The sequence below is a fragment of the Macrotis lagotis genome, chromosome 5 (genome assembly GCF_037893015.1).
Source record: "Macrotis lagotis isolate mMagLag1 chromosome 5, bilby.v1.9.chrom.fasta, whole genome shotgun sequence".
Lineage (NCBI taxonomy): Eukaryota > Metazoa > Chordata > Mammalia > Peramelemorphia > Peramelidae > Macrotis > Macrotis lagotis.
Genome location: NC_133662.1, coordinates 54,800,888 through 54,820,752, shown reverse-complemented (window position 1 = coordinate 54,820,752; position 19,865 = coordinate 54,800,888). Strand labels below are relative to the sequence as shown.

Here is a 19,865-nt window from a genome sequence, read left to right as displayed (position 1 = left end):
TAATTTTAGGATAAGAATTTGCTCAAATAAATAAGCAAATAAACAACAAACAAATAACTCAGTGAACATCTATTTCATATGCAACTTCAGGTCTCATATTACCAATAAAGTAATATATAATTGACCATATGCATTCTAGTAGAAAATTTAAACAAAAAAACGAAAAGATTGCTATTTAGTTCAATAAATATTTTTATCCACTCATTTGTAAAAAGTAATCTCACTAAACTATGAAAAAGGTTGCCCAATTGGTTAAATTAAATAAAAATACTGCAGTTAAATAAATACAGTATGGGTTTGAATAATAGAGTCCACATAGTGGCTAAGCATTCATATTGGCATTTTAATCTTAAAAAATGCTTAAGTTAATAATTTACCAAGTTGAGACAACAGAATAATCCCTTCATTTCTAAACTATCAAAGATTAAAAAACATTTGAAATCTGTAAAAGAACATGATTTACACATTTGGTAAGTCTGCTCTATCCTGGGATAGATATATCCTGGTAGCATCCAATACAAACATATTTATCATGCTGCCTGCAGATTTAACAAAGGGAATATTATCTTTTTTGGTGTAACATACAGCCCACTGACTTGAAAACACTCCTGTTGACTAGCAGGCTGCTCAAATAATTTAGCGTGATTTTGAATATATTTAGTGCAAAATAAGGTAAGAAAACAGCTGTTACTTACGTTTTTGAGTCATCCCACAGCACACAATAAGGATTCAAAGTACCCTATAAAAAGAGAAGAGAAACTAGATATAACTTGAGTAAATAAAATTTAAAAATAAGGCATTATAAGAAACAATCAAAACTGGATATGATCTTGCAGTATGGTGCTTGAAAAATCCTTTTCCTTATTGCAATAATTTATGCCTTATTTTATTTTATGGAAATAATTTGGCATTTTAAGTTAGACTAAATATTCCAACATTATTTCAATGAAAAAATAGATTAATAGTTTACTAAACTTTAGGTTTTTTTGAACCTATAATTATTAGGAGAAATTAGGTTAGAGGACTGGCATCAGTTAGAAAGGCCTGGGTTTGAGTATTGCCTTTAATAGTATTCTTTACCTGACCATGAGAAAGTAAATTAACCTCTTAACATTCAAGATAAACCTCTAAGATTCCAGGTTTCAACTCTGTATTCATGGAAGGAGTTTTCCTTAGAGGAAGCTGTCTATACAAAATATTTTTAAAATCTCAATTAGAGATCAAAAAGAATTTTTAAAATTATAATCATTAGAAAATGAGTTCTGCAAAGTGGAAAATTCTGGTAAACTGTCACATATTATGTTTTACATTGAAAGATACACAATTTATCTTTCTTTAATCCAAAAATGTTATTACATAATTTTATCCAAGAAATAAAAACAACTTTCCCTATAATTAAATTATAATTAAATGTACTAAAATCTGCCATATAATTCAGATGGGACAACAATAATAAGACTCAAAATAGATTCAACCTATTTTGTGGTGTGTTTGTGTGTGTGTGGGGGTGTACATGGATGCATTTAAATGACTTCAGATGAACAGAGTTAACTCAGAAACAGAAAGCACATTAGGAATTTCATAGTATATAAGATCAGGCCTCTTCTCTCCACCACAATTAGGTCTTCTTCCTATCCAAATCACCAAAGGACATCTTTCTAATGGCTTTGTGATTCAGAAATAAGTGGGTACTGATTTTCTATTCAATTCAGGTAAAATCAGTTGTAGTTGAGTTCATAAATAACTGATTTCAAATCCCATCTCAGTTTTTTATTTACTATATAATCCTACACAATTCATTGAACAATTCTTTCACTCATTTTCCCCATATGTAACTGGGGAGATTGGACTCAGTAACCTTTAAAATTATAGCTCTAAAGCTAATTGTTGTTCAGTTGTTTTTGTTGGACACAACTCTTGGTGACTTCATTTGCTATTTAATTGACAGAGATACTAGAACACTTACTTTTTTCTTCTCCAACTCATTTTACAGATGAGGTAACTGAGGCAAAGAGAGTTAAGTGACTGGTCACAGGTCACATATTAGTAATTGTCTGGGGCCAAATTTGAGTCTTCTTGACTCCATGTCTGGCACTATCTACTGAATTTCTTTGCTACCCTAAATATATCATATTATGAAATATTTATGGCACCCAGTTACTATGCTAGATCAAGCAAAGGATTCAAAAATAGAAAGATCACCATAGAATTAGGAAACTGGAAGGAACCACTGAGATCATTTGGCAATCATTTGAGATCCATTATGCAGATCAAGAAATTGGCCCACAGAGATTAATGATTTGCCAGAAGCCACATAAACATTAGCCACAAGATCAAGATTAGAACCCAAGATTAGAACCCAGATTACACCAATCCTTATCATGTACTCATTACTCCCATGCTACCAAAGCATAAAGCATGCTCTTTTCCTACAGAACTTAGAAATTTATTAGAGATATGCTATTCACATTTACTAAGTACCTACTTCACAAAAGGTCTTTTACAGAGTTCATCTGGGGATACAAAGATGAAATAAAAGATGTTTTGAAAAAGGAAATACATAAATAAATAAATTTATTTCATTTTATCTAAAAAATTGTTACATTCTTACTATGTGTATGATATGTTAGGCACCAGGAATATTCACAGATAGCTATAATATAAACTATGTTGTCAAATTTTTGTCATTGTTTAGTTGTTCAGTCATGTCTGACTCTCTGTGCCCCTGTGGACCTCATGTGCATGGGATTCTTGGCAAAGATACTAGAATAGTTTGCCATTTCTATCTACAGTGGATAACTAATCCATAGACAAACAGAGGTTAAGTGATTTGCTCAGGGTCACATAGCTAAGAATTTTTTGAGGCTGAATTTGAGTTCAGGTCGTTAATACTGAAGACAAATCCAGAACTTTATCCACTATGCCATCAAGCTTAGCTTCTCAATGTTCTAACAATCTTTAAAAGGGTATCAATTTAATAAAGGGATATGGCTAAAAAAGGATTAAAAAAGAAGTAAAATATAATTTCCTTAAGGGCAAAAACAATCTCACTTTAGTACTTGTAATCTTCATGCTTAGCACAGGGTCTGCCAAATGGGTAATACTTAAGAAATGTAATGGATTAAATATTTAAGTAGAGAAGAGAGGTTTAGACAAAATGCTGTAAGGAATCTGATGAGCAAGTGGTCATTTTTCTGACATGACAGAGGGATAGAGTAGGTGGTACCTGAGTTGAATCTTGAAGGAAGAAAGGAATTATATATTAATATATTTATATTAATTACATATGAATATATAAAGATAGGAGCAGGTAATCCAAGTCAGTTTCAGAGAAGTGAAATTTCAGTTGAACTCTGAATGAAAAACTGGATTGACACGAATGAAAATCTGGATTGACACAGAATAGCTATTAGAAAACTCGATGCAGATTTCCTAACTTCCTCATTGAGATCTGATCTAGTTTTAACTGGATTATCCATATATTTATAGTTTTTAGATTTCTGAGCAGATATCTTGACTCAATATAGCCTAAATTGTTGTTGCAAAGCGTTGTGCCCTGTATTCCTTTAAAGCTTTTGTTCTAAAGAACTCAGAACCCACTGTGGAGATTAAATAATTCCCTTTTGCACAATGAGGGAGGTGTTCCACAGTGGGAAAAGAGTAAGGCAAAATCATGGGGGCAGGAAAGGAGTAGGTGTGGCCATTTGTGCTGGTGACTTGTACTGACCTTTTCATCCATTCAAGAGCAATGAGCAGTCAGTGTAATTAGGCAAGAGAAGGTAATACAACCAGTTTTGAAACTGGTCCTTTCAATATCACAGATACAGTGCAATTGAATGTAACAAGACAGAAGAAGGCAAAAGTCAGGTAGGATTCTTATGATAAATTCAAGTAGTTATTTTCAGTTGGAGTCCATTAATGTTCCCCATTTTATGACTGCAATTCTTTCTGGTGTGTTCATTCCCTGTAGAGGTATTCAAGAGGGGATTTGTGCTGTGTCATTTCCTTATGAATATGTTTCTAAGATTAAAAGTCTTGGTTACAGTAAGCATCACTAGTTTATAACAATTCTGTGCCTAGAGATTCAGTAAAAGTTAAGTCTTTTATAAGTGCTTCCTGGAGTCACTCCCTTCCTTTGAATAAAGAAACTGGGATTACACAATCCTGTTACAAAGACATTTTATTGAATATGTGGCTGTTCTGTAAATTCTGTTTCTTACTTAGTATATAGATAACAATGGAGCTACAGTTGAGAATTATTGGTCATCCTGAGCAATATTAGCCTAAAATACAAGAATAACAATTAAAATTTATTTACATAGTTTCTTTATATTGATATCTTGAATAGCTTAATATCAATGAACTTACTTTTTGCCCTTATAGAATACAGTTGAGATAAGAGAAGTTACTTCAATTTAATTTTTAAAAAGATTGTGCAATTTGCAAAACAAAGGAAAATAAAAATGCAGAAATGAAAGATTCCCTGTCTTCAAGGAACTTAAATTCTACTAGCAGTGATGAGAAAAGCTACTTTTTGCTAGTGTCCTAAGTTTGCCGGTCTTTTCCAAACCTTTCTGGGTCTGTTTCTGGGAGAAAGAATCAGAGTATTTTTCTTTTTTTGCAAGGCAATGGGGTTAAGGGGCTTGCCCAAGACCACACATCTAGGTAATTATTAAGTGTCTGAGGCCAAAGTTGAACTCAGGTACTCCTGACTCTAGGGCCGATGCTCTATCCACTGTACCACCTAACTGCCCCCATGAATCAGATGTTTTTCAAAGGAACTAAGTATTGGTGATAAACTCTTTTAATAAATGTACAGATGGTTTCCAGACAGTCTACAACATTGTAGATCAGTAATACATTCAAATTTTGCATTCAGATGTCCCAGTGCATTCCAGGAGGCACAAAAATACAAAAAGATCTTGCTCTCCTATGCCTATATTTGAGCAACTTCTTCAGTTAGTAGAGCCAAAATTGAGAATAATTTACTTACAGTGTTTAAGAGAATAGAGAAAATTAAAACAAGATATTAGAAACTTCATATCTGAATATGTCAATTATTTATGAAGTTAGAATCTAAGATGGGAAATAGAAAGCCAAAAATAAAAAGTTGAATGAAATTTACAAATGCCAAAAGAAATTGGATAAAAGACTCTATTGAGAACCACTTCTAAAATATTTATGCTATAACTTCCAGATAATTTGCTTTGAAAGGATCAAGCTATAAGATCTATTATGAGAAGTTTAAAAGAAATCAATATCAGGAAATGCTGAATCCAACAGCAATCCAACAACACCAATCAAAACATGGTAGCAAGTAAAGTATGAGAAAATAAAAATGATATGAAATAGCAATGTATAAGTTATTTTATATGAAATGATAATGTATAAGTTATTTTAGAAATGACACAATTTAAAAATAATTTGAAATATATCAAATGATTAGATAATTGGACAATAGAATAATTTATCAGGCTGACAATCTAATTAACATTTAAGACCATGCATTCAAAAACTTTCTGAAAGGACACATTACACTTGTCAGATGTGGCCCAAAAAAATCTTTCCAGTGAGACCACTCTTGGCTTCACTCCCAGTAACTTAGCTGAACTCATTTCTTTATTCAGTTTAAGTAATTCCACCACTGTATTTTCTGACCTTTTTTAAAAAAAAAGTTCTAAGATCCAATCCAACTTCTATATTAAATTATACCTTCTTCATGTCACCTTTAGGTAACTTTGATACATTGAATTTCTCTCCCTTCTCTTTTCTGTTTCTTATAGCCATCAGTCAGCATGAACTTAACAGTATATCATCTCAGGAAGAGCTTATCCACTTATGTAACCATGAATTCCTATAGATATTTTTACTTGCTCCCCATATCTAGAAAGGCCTCTTTTCTGTTTCGTTTCTTCTTTCAAATCTCCACTTCCTAATCTTTTATTCTGTGAAATCTTTCAACTGATATGTAGTATCTCGCCTTCCAAAGCACAGGAGTTAGAGATGTGTCAGAAATGAGAAAAAAGAGAAATATCAGCAAAACCAACTGATCCGCATTCTTAAAAGGTGTTTCTCTTCTCCCCCCTCCCCAATCCCCTGGTGTCTATAGCTACTACTTGTCTTGTTTGTGATTCATAGAACTCAGATTGTATCTTATAATTCTTACACTCAGTACACATTAAGTGAAAACACTGTTACTTTTCATTATATTCTCTTCTACCCTACACTCAATGAATGTATCATGTTTAATTTTTTGACATGGAAGCTGAAATTAGCTTTTCTCTGTTCTTACTGCCTTCTTGAATCAATATCCCTGAGCATATAGACACCATAGACACCAAGGTTTTACCACATGTATTCTGAATTCAATAATCTACCCCAGTGCCTTTTTGGACACAAAAAGGAGGTGTCCTCTGCCAATCTTTTCCCCACCTCCATGATATTGTCCCATGATAGTACCTGGAAAACAACTTCAACTTTAGTTTTTCTTACTGAAATTAGATAATATTTTATTTTTGCCTCCATTAAACAGTTTTAAAAAAAGATGTCTCCCTATTTTCCCAGTTGGAAGTACAGGGTCAATTTGCAGGCCTTATCTTAAGCCTGATTACACTAAACTCTTTGACCTGCTCCATTTGTCCTTCCTCACCCAACTGGTAAGCCCCACATACAAAAACTCACTATATTTGATACCAGAGATAATGCTGACACCTGATCAACATAGCCTACTCTATCTTAGAACTCCTTGAGCTCAATTATTCTTCAATCTGTGTCTCTGGAAGCAGGCATGGCCTCCAATACAATAGATCATGTCAAGAATTATGCTGATGACCACTTTAGGAGCAATAGAATTGCTGCTTAATTTTTACGTCATATTTTTATAATACCCTGTTTTGTTATTTCATGGGTACTAAAGTTACTCAAAGAATTTCTCCTTCTCCTATCATTCCCACCATGACATTTGTGTACTTAGTGGATACATAATTTAAATTTAGAAAGCATGGCTATGAGAAACTCTTATTGCTATGTATTTTATGGTCCAGTCAACTGACTCTCTTTCTATTCATCACACAGGATGTCCAATTCTAATCTCTGTGTCTTTGCATAGGATATCTCCTATGTTTGGAATGACCCCCCTGTTCATGTCTTTCTCTTAGGCCCCCTGATTTCATTTAAGAATCAGCTATTTGTATTTAAGATCTTTCCTACTTAACCTACTCTACTTCTTCAAATTCCATTGGTTAGGTAGTGCCTTCTATCCTCAGATTACCTTTTATTTGTTTTATATTCCTATCTTTGTGTGTATTAGAAGTAGTCACATCTGTACTAAAATATTCATTTTTGTCTTTGTAGCCCTAGCACAGTACTTGGTAGAGTAGAGGTTGAATAAATGCTTGCTTATTGATTGATCACAAAAATAACTTTTCAACTGCTGCCTGACTCATTAAATATGGTTATAAATATCACTGTGTATCAAATTCAAACTACATTAATAATTCATACTTGTATTATTTGTGCTATCAAAAAAGTCACATACTTATAAATAGATTTTTTTAAATGCTAAATTCTACAATGTCCAGTTTTTGAATTATGAAGCATTTTTTAAAAAATGGTAACTTAATAATTACATTTAGTAAATATACAGATCATGAATTTGAAATGCAAATATGCATATAACACCCAAATTCAGATGTATTTGGTTAAAGAAAAAATATTCAAAGAACAAAGAAAAAAATTTTTTCTTTGGACTCCCCTATGGACTCTATGGACTCCCCTAACTGACCGCTAGTAAGTTGCTAAAATTCTCTGTTTTCTGTTTTCTTCTGGTGTCAGAATAAATTACCTTTTTCTTTGCCAAGGCTATTTTCCACCTGTACCTTCAATCTTAAATGATCATAGGAACATAAAAATTTTTAAGTTGTTGAGCCCCTCTTCTTCATTTTATATATCAGAAAATTAAGGAACAACAGTTAAGTGTCTTGCCCAGGGCCCCATAGTCAACAGTTATCTGATATGCAATTTAAACCCAGGATATCAATCAACCATGCTGTCTCTCAATTCTGTTAAAGGTTTTCCATAAATTCTTTCAAAATTTATTCTGTCCTGTGTCTGCTAAGGTAGAATGGAAATGTATTTGTTAAGGGTTTACTGTGTGCTAAGGATTAACCCATTAATCTCTTCTTTCCTACTCTGATAATGTTTTTTTCCTATCAAAAAACTTTCTGAGGATTCTCACTGATAACTGAATAAAATATAAGTATATAATCTTAGAATTCTAGAGCCTCCATGACCTGGATTTTTATCTAAAGCAACCAAATTTGCTTTCAATTCTTATCCTTCCCTTTCCTATCTTCATGCATTTGTTCATACAAGACACATGTTTGGAATTGACTTCTTCCAAACCTGTCCCTAGGACAGTCAGATATTTAAACATGACTCAAAGTCAGGAAATTTCCAGTTCTCATTTGATCTCTAACACCTACTGACCATGTGACCTTGGGCAAATTACTTATCCTTCCAGTGCTCTAGGTAACTCACTAAGCCTTTAAGTTACAGACAACAACATTTATAGTCAACAAACATCTATTAAATTTTTACTGTGTTCAAGGTATTGTACTACGTGCTAGTAATATAAAGAAAGACAAAAACATCATCTAACTGGAAGAAGCTCACATTCTAAGGGAAGATACAAAATGTAAATAATTATGTACATACAAGATATACACAGAATAAGGCAAGGACTCTATAGATAGACTACTGGGCCTAGAATCAGTCATCTATATAAGATTAAATCTGGTTTCAGGCATCTACTAGCTGTGTGACCCTGGGAAAGTCACTTAATCCTATTTGTCTCAGTTTTATCATCTGTAAAATGAATTGGAGAAAGAAATGGTAAACCACTCTAGTGGTATTCTTGCCAATAAAATTCCAAATGAGGTCACAAGAGTTGAACGTAACTGAAAATGATACAATAACAACAAATTGTAAAAGAGAATCAGTATTTCCCCCCAAAGGAGAATGGGAAAGATCTATTGTGGGGGGAAGAATGGAACCATCTCAAAGGAAGCTAAAGAAGCTAAGATTCTGAAGACAGAAAGGAATAACCAGTACAAAGATAGAGTCAGGAAACAAAGCCAGGCTCCAGATATAGCAAGTAGACCCAGTGTGACTGAGACAAAGAGGGCATTGAGAGAAGGTATGTGTATGAAGATTAGAAATTAAATGCATTAAGTATCAGACATATTCTGGAGGAAAGATGGGGTCACTAGTGGTTCTTGAATAGAAGGGTACAGTGGTCAGACCTGCACTTTGGGAAGATAAATTTGACATTCTAATATAGGATGTATTGGAGTGGAGAGAAATTCAAAGAAAGAAAATTAAACAGAAGGCTATTGCAAATAGAGAGGTTATGAGGACATAGACTTGTGTGGTAGCTGTCTGAGTAAAGAGAACAGGAATGATAAAAGTGATGTTATGAAGGGAAAAATGACAAGCTGTGACAACAGAAATGTTGGGGAAATGCAAGTGAGGAGACAAGAATAACAGCAAGTCTGAGTCACTGGAAGGATGGCAATACCTACCACAAGAATAGGAAAGATCAGAAAGGAGGAGGAGTTGGGGTAAAGATAATGAGTTCTATTTTGAAGATAATAAGATATATCCAGTTCCAAATGTCTAAAATGCATTTGATGATATGTTTCTGGAATTCAGGTGTGTGACACAGAGAGAGAATAGCTTTATTTATGAATAGATCTAGAAATGATCTTCATAGAGATGATAATTGAATTGATTAGAGCTAATGAGATGTCCAAGAAAGGTAGAATCGTTTGGAAAAAAGAAAAATGAGGCCAGGACCATTAGAGGCTATGACACGAATGAAGGTTCATAAAAAGGAACCAAGAAGAGAACAAAAAGATAAGAAGATAGCCAGAAGAAATTATGGTCAGGAAAACCTAGAAAGGAGAATGAAAGAAAATAAGCATTTATATAGAGTCTGACTACATGTTAGACACAATTCTAAATATTTTATACATATTATCTCATTTGACTTTCACAACAGTGCTAAAAAAATGGATAGTTATTGCCCTCATTTTTAAAATTGAAAAAACTGAGACAAACACAGATTAAGTGACTTACCCAGGATCACACAGCTAGAAATTTGAATTCTTTCCCCCCATTTTAGACCTATCACTGTATTTGCCCCTGAGGATGATAGTCTATTCAGAAGGAGATGGTGATAAATGATTTCAAAGTATGCAAAGAGATCATAAAGGTAAAGAATAGTTTCAGTTGAATGGAGGTCATATTGCAAGGGGGCTTAAAATACAGTAAGAGGACAGGAAAGGCAATTGCCAGTTGTAAGATGACTTTCTTTCTTTTTTTTTTTTTTTACGTTTTTGCACAGCAAACAGAGTTAAGTGGCTCGGCCAAGGCCACACAGCTAGGTAAATATTAGGTGTCTGAGACCGGATTTGAACCCAGGTACTCCTGATTCCAGGGCCGGTGTTTTATCCACTGCGCCACCTAGGTGCCCCTGTAGATGACTTTCTTAAGGAGATTAGTTAACTGTGAAAGGGAGAAAATATATAAGATAATAATTAATGGATATGCTGATCCCACCATGGCATAAATCTGGGATTTTTTTTAAAGCCTTGATTGAGAAAACTTGGGTGTGTAAGCATCAGAGAAGGAGCCAATAAATAGGAAGAGATTGAAGATTAAGTGGGGATAGTAGTGAGGAAGGTCTGCTGGAGAAATTCGGAGGGGATGAGATCAAGAGCATGTACAGAGTGATTTGTTTCTGTAAAAAAAAGAGCCATATCTTAATCAAGGAAAGGATAAGGAGGAAATAGGGAATGATATCTGAATGATGTGAAATGAGGAGATGGTGAGAAGATGGCTCTCCTGATGATTTTTTTTCCCATTGAAATTTGAATTGAGGTCTTGAGCTAAGAGGATGTGAAATGCTGATGTGGGAGAAGATGAGGAGAAAGAAAACTGGAAGATATGTTGTGGTAAAAGGGATGTTGAATTCATCAGAAGGAATTTCCTCACCTGGATGTTCCCTAGACACTGAATCTTATATCTATTTGCTTTCTCTAACTCCACTTTACCTTATCTATATCTGAAGTATCTCTCTTCCTTGCAGGTGCAATTTAACTTCCATCTCTTCTGTAAAACTGTTCTGGGCAAGCCTTCCCACCTGCCTATTTTCATTCTTTCCAGATTGCTCAAAGTATTTTTTCTGGACTCTTTCTTTGTACTTATGATAATTTTTCTTTTTCTCAAATTATTTGTGATATATATGCATGTGTGCATGTATGTATGTATAGTGTATGGAGATTTTATGTATACATATATAATTCATTTGAATGTAAACTCTTGGAAATTAAGGTCTGAGACAAATTTTATTCCTTTGTTTATATTCTTAGTTACACTGTATTGAATATGGAGATAACAAAATTTTTTTTGGAGATTGAACTGAACATTAATTTTGGCATATCTGGAAAAACATTCATCTTGTTTGGTTTTCATTAAAAGTTTCTCCATTAAAAGACATCATGACCTAAAAAAAGAAAGGAAAAAAAGAAAAAGAATGCAACCATAAAAAAAGCAGAGGACAGTAAGAAATTAAAAATCTAAAAGCTTTAAAGCCCCCTTTTTGTAGAACCTGAGTTTGGAAGGGAATGGATTTGACCTTTCTTTAACTTTGTGGAGTGATTTTTAATTGCCTGGGCTGGCATTAGTAGTTGATTTCCATGAAGATAAAGCACAGACTGATATTGTTTTGATTGTTCCTTGCAGCTGAGATAATGGTAATGAGTGGAGTCATTATAATCTTTCATTGTGTTTTCTATTAAGGTTTGATGAGAAAGTACCTCTTGATTCATTTTAGTTTATAAGTCTCTTAATTTGATTAATTAAATCTCATTAGTTATATACAATATAGGTAGTATAAACAAAACTTGTAGACTCAATTCTTATGGTGTGTTTATTTACTCATGACTAACTTCTATAGTTTAAAGCTTTAGTTTGGAGTTATGATCTCTCTGGAAACACAGGTGAGCATTTCCTTCCTGCTACACTGTAGACTGCTATTTTCTTTGCAGTTGATAGTCTTAGAGATTTGCCTAGAATATTGAGAAGTCTGTCCAAGGTCAGACATACAATATAAGTCATATTCAGGACTTGAACCCAGGTCTTCTTGATCAGAAGTCAGGCTTTCCCTCCACTATGGTATGCTGCCTCTGCTGTTAATGGAACTGATGGTTTTTATATAACCATAATAGCAGATAGTCATTTGATTGCATATTCTTGTGGAAAGCGGTTAATTTATACAATTCTACATTCAAAGATCATACACTAAGAGCCTGCTACTTGACATTTTGCTAGGCATTGAGGTACAAAAGAGGAAAAGAAAAGAAAAATCCCTTCAGAGATTGTGATAACTTTGGAGAAAACACTGGGCAATAATTTTGTTGGAGAACATGTGAAGGAAAGAGCAATGAAGAAGCTGGCAGGACTTCCAAATACAGACCAATCTTCCAAGGCAGTGTTATGCAATAGAAAGTATGCTGAATTAACAACTTTCCTGATATGTATTACTTATGTGACCTCATGCCCCCTTCCTTCCTTCAGTATCTTTATCTATAAAGGGGAAAAAGTTAAATTAGATGACCTCTGAAGTTCCTTCCAGTTCATTTTATGATCCTACTCTAAAAGATACAGTGTAAGGAGTCAGGAATACCTGGGTTCAAATCTGGTCTCAGACACTTAATAATTACCTAGCACTGTGGCCTTGGGCAAGCCACTTAACCCCGTTTGCCTTATCAAAAAAAACCCTAAAAAAATAAATAAAAGATACAGTGTAGGGAATTTCTTTTTAGGGAAAGTGAGGCATTGTGAAACTAGGATAAATATGTTAAGAGAGATTAGTTCTCAAAGTGAGATCTGGGAATGATTGGGAGACTAAAACTCCTTTCAGGGTTGTCCATAAGGTCAACATCATTTTCATAATTCTAAAACATTTAAACCTCTCATGTGATTAAATATCACTATATATAACCCATATTAGCAAGGGACAGCTATATGGCTCGGTGCATAAAACACTGAGATAGAAATTAGGAACACACACTAGATGTATGACCCTTGGCAAGTTACTTAATTTTTGTTTACCTTAAATTATTGCAGAAGAAAATGGCAAACCACTCCAGTATCTTTGCTAAGAAAACTCCATGAATATAGAGGTTCACAGGATCAACAAAGAGTCAGAGAAGATTCAACAACAACAAAAACAAATATAAACATTTTGTTCTTTGGGAGTTTAAGGAGCTATTAAGACCAAATTACTGAGAATGGCTGGTGAACAGGATGAATCTTTTGTTTTTCACATCTCAACTTCACATATCAGGGATGTTTTCTACAATCAAAACTACAAAGGATCAGGTTCCATGGATAACCAGGGAAGCATCATAATAGCCTAGACCTTCATGACTGAATCTGGGGAACAATTGATGGAAGGGAATTCTATAGTATCTTAATCAAACTAGGTTTAATAGAACTTAATTTTGGAAGAAAAGAAATTGTGATATTCTTAAAAGGCAAAAAGATTGTCGATTCATGGTACAAGTGAGCAAATCAGACCAATATTGTGGATGCCTATATATCAAAACAAATAAAAACAACACTTTTTCCCCATTAAAGAACCACGAGAGAGTTAATATTGCTCTTTTCATAGCCAGGAGTTTCAAGAATCCATATTGCATTACCTATTCAAGCCAGCTCCCAGAGGGCCTATTAGAGTTAAAATACTATAAATGCTATTTGTTAAAAAGCCTTTTTAAAGAATACATTAAGTTTGGAAAATGTTAACTTGCTTTTCCCCAGACTCACTAGAGCTACTAATTCCTATCTGCTGATTTTTTTTTCATCATGACTATATATGAGATAGACATCACTTGCAACATTAATATGCTTTCCCAGACTTCAGGAAAATTGGTGTAGCATGTATTCTTGGATGTCAGGAAACAGGTGAGAGTAGCAATGAAATTTCTTTTGATCATATTGTGTCATTTCTAAAATAATCAAATGTTTAAACCAATTATGTGGCACTGATGATTTTTCCCATCACTTTGCAATTTTCACATTTAGAAATATTTTCTGAGCCCCTATGATTTAGTAGAAAATAGTTTTCTCCCTAGTAGAATTAGAAAACTGCAATTTATAAAAGATCTTCTACCATCAAGTCAATCAATCATTCAGGCTTTAACTCGTAATGCCTGTATGACCTTGGACAAGTCACTTAACATTTTTAGCCCTCAGTTTTCACATTTATAAAATGAGGGAACTAGATTAGAAGAACTCTAAGATCCTTCCCATTCTAAAACTACAGCTACATCATCCATGATCCTAAATATTTATATGTTCAGGCATTGTGAAGAGCATGGAAGGATAAGATATTTTCTTATAATGACTAGTAAACTATTTTTTTAAAAAACTATTTGTGGTGATAAACCAACTCACAAGACAGTATACATATAATTAGAGCTGAATTGTGTTGTATATCCTTTAGGTGATGGAGGAGCTCAAAGAAGAGGGAGTTTGATCAACGTGGATGGAAGCAACCAGGTAAAACTTTACAGAGGAAATGGAATCTGAGTTTATCCTTAAAAGGAGAGGGCTGAGCAATTATGAAAGGTGGAATACTTTGTGAGAGGCTCTTGAATGAAGGTTACTTTCTACCTTTTATTCCCTAGCTTAAATAATTGTGAATCCTTTATATTTGTCTTATATGTTTTATCAGCATAAAATTTTTCATTATTCTGTTAGATTTTCTTCACGTTTTCCATATTTTTGTTAAATGTGAGGGCCCAAATTGGAAAGAGTATTCTGATGGTGCTTAAACAACACAAAGGATGATGAGAAAACTGACTTTTTTATGTATTCATGCATGCATGTATGTATGCATATATACGTGTGTACATATATACAAATGAATAGGTATACAAAGTATATGCATATAAACAAGCATGTTTATGTATAATACTATGCAAGACATATAAGTCTGGTAATTCACATAAATTCACATGTAGATAAATGCATATTTATATATTATTATTATATATGACAGCTAGGTCGCCAGTTGATAAAGCAGTAGATCTGAAATCCAGAAGATTTATATTCCTGAGTTCAAATCTGGTATCAGACACTTACTAATTGGGGGACCCTGGGCAAATCACTTAACCCTGCTTTCCTCAGTTCTTCATCTGTAATGTGAACTTGTAAAGGAAATGGAAAATCACTCCACTATCTTTGCTAAGAAAAAAATGCCAGGAGTTCTGAATTTTTAGATCATCTCTCTTATCTATGAATCAAATGGAACCAAAGGGAGACAAAAAGAGTCAGACAAGACTGGGGAAAAAACTCACAACAAATATATATATATATATGTACACACACGTATATACATACATGTATGTGTGTATATATGTATATGTATACACATAAAAATACCTATAGGGGAAAACTAATCAATCTATAAATCATTTGACCTAGTTCACAAGATATACTGGAATAGGGACAAAAGAGCAACATGCTAAGCAAATTCTAAGTGCTTTACAAATATTTTTTTTCATTTAATCCTCTCAACAGCTATTGCTAAAACTTAAAGATATAACTAAATAAAACACTTCTAATATATTAAAAAGTAAACCTATTAAAATTATATATGTGCCTCATTAAAAATATTTATAAGTTAACTTAATGAGTCCTATCTCTCTACTTGGGCAGGATCTGAAGACTGATTAACTGGTAAGAAATCCTGGTTTCTGCATATTGTTCTCACATTGTATATAATTATGTAACATTGTGTTTTTTAATCTTAAACTCTATTATACAGGTCTGAAGTTGAAGCATCTTATATCTTCTAAACAGCACTTATATTTTAATTTCAACATTCCACTGAAAAACTATTGAAAACTTGAAATCCTTGATTTTCTAATTTAAAGTGAATTTAAGGTGCATCTTCCTAAAAGCTCTTGGTTGAATTCAGGGCTTTGCTTGGGTATAGTGGAGTGTTTACTTTTAAAAAGACATGTACTTTTAGATCTAGATTTAACCTGTCATGTAATATTGCAGAAGTTTAAAAAGACCTAGATGTTGACTACAAAAGTTAAAACTAGTGTTTCAGAGTTAACGACAATACTCCCAAAATCTGTGACCTTATCAGTATAGGTACTCACCCCATTGATATAAAACAAAAGTCATGTATTTCTGCTCATCTTGTGAGACTCCTGCCCATATCCTCCTACCAATTTGTTTCCAAGAGTGTCCACCCAGCATACTGGGCATCTTTCTTTGGTTTTCCTCTTATTGGCAATATGTAGAATATAAGGAATAAACCAATATTGGTTGTACCTGCTGAAGGAATTCTATCAGTACCCTCTAAAATTCTGTACCTCAGGGCAAAACTTGTGGTTTGTGGTCACTTATTCTTCAAATGTATTTAACTCTTGATGAATCTATTTAGGGGTTTTCTTGGCAAAGATACTAGAGTGGTTTACCATTTCCTTTCTTGAGGAAGCTGAGGCAAGTGGGATTAAGTGTGTTGCCCAGGGTCACACAGTTAGCAAGTGTCTGAGGCTGGATTTTAAGCCAGGCCTTCCTGATTCCAGGCCTAGTGCTCCATCCGTTATACAATTTAACTACCCTGGATGCACCCAGTTGCACCAGTCATATTATGGAGCTGGATATTAGAGGAACTAGAACTACCAGATTTTCTGGTATTTTTAAAAAGATTAATTTGCAAAGAATATCTGGGTAATAAAGGGAAAAAATGGAAAATAGACCATTTTTACCTATTTGATAGTTTTCTTAAACAATTATTTGTTTTGAAATTTTGAAATTACATATAATTATTGAGAAAAGAGGACCATTAAAAACATCCCTTCAAAGATAAATACTTTGATGCAACCAAATAATATACAGTAGATATTACTTACGTTAGCCAAATGTGCTAATTCTATCTCCAGAAAAGCATCTGTTGTTTTAGGTTCAGGTCTTATTGTCACCACAATAATTTTGGAATTAACGACAGTAAAATTTCTAGAAAAGAATAATATTTGTTATAAGAAGAAATGCTCAATCAATAATATTAATTGCCACTATAATCACATTTACCTGGAACTATAAAGAAATGCTATTTAGTTTTAGAAATTAAGCAAAAGAAGCTTTTCTGCATGTTACAGTTTTAGACTGGGAAGATTAGAACAATGACAGAGCTGCTATTGCTTAAATTTGATTCATAGATAAGAGAGATGGTCTGAAAATTCAAACCTCCTGGCAATCTTTAAATGAGTATAATTTATTTGTCACAAGGTTTACTTAAAATTTTTTCTTCTCCAGGAGATAAGACCCTCCCCCCATCTTTTTTGAACATTAAGCTACCTTTAAATATGCTTCCATGGGTAGATGAAATAAATACTATGCATGCAAATGAGATTTAAACTTAAATATTGTTTCTAATGATGGAAAGTTTTATTTCCATAGTTGACATCTGTAAGTTTTTATATCACTATGTTCTTTGAGATTACACTTATGCTTTTAAAATATCCTATTAAAACACATTCTCTGAAAAAAATCATGTTAGTTACAAAAATGTCCTGAGAAAAGGAAATTATTTTATATACTATATATTAAACTATCTGTAAATACATTTAATGGATAATTTTGTATGCTAATATAGCTTGTAAAATTATTTTATTTCTCAACAATATAAACCTTTTCCCTATAAAGTCCTTCTCTGACACTGCATGGAGATAACTCTGAGGTCTCTAAGGTTATGACAGTAGAGTGCAAACTCTCTCACAGGTCCTCCTAAGCTAGAAAACCATTAACTTCAGGAATGGTTGTTAACTGAGCCATTCAATTTTCAGGTGTCCCACAATCAAAAGTCTGATCATTGAGTGATGAATGAGTTTTTTTCACAGTAGTTTCCCAGGAAACTTAAAATAATGTAAAGTTTGGGATCTATGATGATGAAGAAAGAATTCAAGCTAATGATATTAGAGATTTGATCATTTTAATGTATTAAATTTAATATTTAATGTATTAAATAATATTTATTCTATTTGAATATTTATTTCATTTAAGATTTTAATATATTGAATTAATCATTTTAAATGTCTATGAGACAACCAATGTTTTTCAGGTTATATATTCATACTAGCTCAATATCTGCTAACAAACAAGATTCTGCTAACCCTACTCTTTAGGGTCCAAAGAGTTTAAATGAGGTATCCAAAACAGCAGATAAATCATTTATTTGTCTTCTGTCTGCTTTACACTTTCTATTTGGAATAGGCAGCATGATTTTTCCATGAGTCATGCATTATTCAGGCCAGACTTTAACATCTATCACAAAAGCAGCTACTCAATTTCAACTCTGTTAAAACAATGTGGCACATCAGCTCCTGGGTGATTTCATTTTTCTTAAGGGCATAGACTTTGGGGGGGGGGGAAATTCATGAAGTGTTAGTGAGCTATGGAAAAATATTGTCTCTGTGTTAGGAATTTATTGACTCAATAACTCAACATGTCTTTTAAAAAGGGTGCCAGGTCTCCAACCCTTCGGGTCAAGTGTATTAACAAGTGAGGAAGTAACCACATGGTTGAGATAATAGCTATATCAAAGTACCAATATATTATGTCCTAATAGAATGTAAGATTTAAAAAAAAGAATCTTCAAATACTGAGCTAACTGGGACTGGCACTCATTTCTTCAAGCTTGTGCCTTTGAGTAGAGTTGGAAATAAGGAGTTCAAATTTGGAAAACCCATGTAATTCTTCTAGTTAGGAAGGACAAGTTCCCTTGGATAAAGATATATTCCAGCAAAGTAGCAAAGGCGCCTAGAAAATATAAGAGAAGAAACTATGCTTTACCTAGAAGAATAATTTAATTTAGGAGCTCATTTAAGGAGGAGATATCATTCAGAAGTATAATTACTTTTGGGTATGCAAGTATTTTGGGGAATTTTCCAGATAATCATGTTATATTCAGGGCACCTACTTGCTAATTAAATAAAATAATATATAAGCCAACAGAAAAAGAGAATTTTCTTTAGCATACATTTATTTATTTGTCATTATTTACAGTTAACTTCTTCAAAATTTCGTGGAAGCTAAGCTGTGAGGAAAATCTTCCTACCAGTCATTGTCCATATGGTGAATAACTTGTAATCTTGAAGAGTTGTGATGAGGTTAAATGGGTTACTCAGAGTCTTACTGACTGTATGTATCATAGACTAGACCAGAAATGTCAAATAGCCAGCCCATGGGCTACCTGAAGACCACAATGTTACTGAATATGGATCAAATTAAAATAAAATGTTATTGGAAAATATTTTGAAAATAAAATTAAAATAAAATATAGAGAATATCTCATTTTAAAACTAATTCAATCTGTGGTAAACAAAGATAGCTATGGAAAATGAGTGGCTCTTGTTACTCTGCATTTGATGCCATCAGGCTAGATTCCTGCCACAGTTCTTTCATAATTGATAGATGGGCTCTCTAATTACATTATGCTATTGTTTTTATTTGATATTATCTATGATTCCTATCCAATACTTGTATCCACTTCTATGATGGATTAATTTTTTTATAATAATGTATAAATAATAAATACAACAAATAAATTTTCACTGAGCATAATTAAAGAAAATATCCAAGATAAATGAATAATGATTCTCTTAAAATACTTAGGAATATCATAATTTCATACTAAGGATGGGAAAAAAATACAACATCATACATTAAGAAGTACCCATTTTCTTTAATTTATTCTGTCACTGTTTCCTAATTTGCAT

At 33.1% G+C, this 19,865-nt stretch overlaps 1 protein-coding gene across 3 annotated transcripts in view; it reads right to left on the bottom strand.

The window, feature by feature from the left end:
* ADGRB3 (adhesion G protein-coupled receptor B3) overlaps positions 1–19,865 on the bottom strand; it is a 909,716-nt gene that overhangs the window by 351,842 nt on the left and 538,009 nt on the right. For all 3 annotated transcript variants that reach the window (XM_074237293.1, XM_074237296.1, XM_074237295.1), the window contains exons 16-17: positions 17,001–17,103; positions 696–739 (exon numbers count right to left, since the gene is read on the bottom strand). In XM_074237293.1, the coding sequence (XP_074093394.1) occupies positions 696–739; positions 17,001–17,103 (147 nt within the window). The remainder of the gene's footprint in view (positions 1–695; positions 740–17,000; positions 17,104–19,865) is intronic.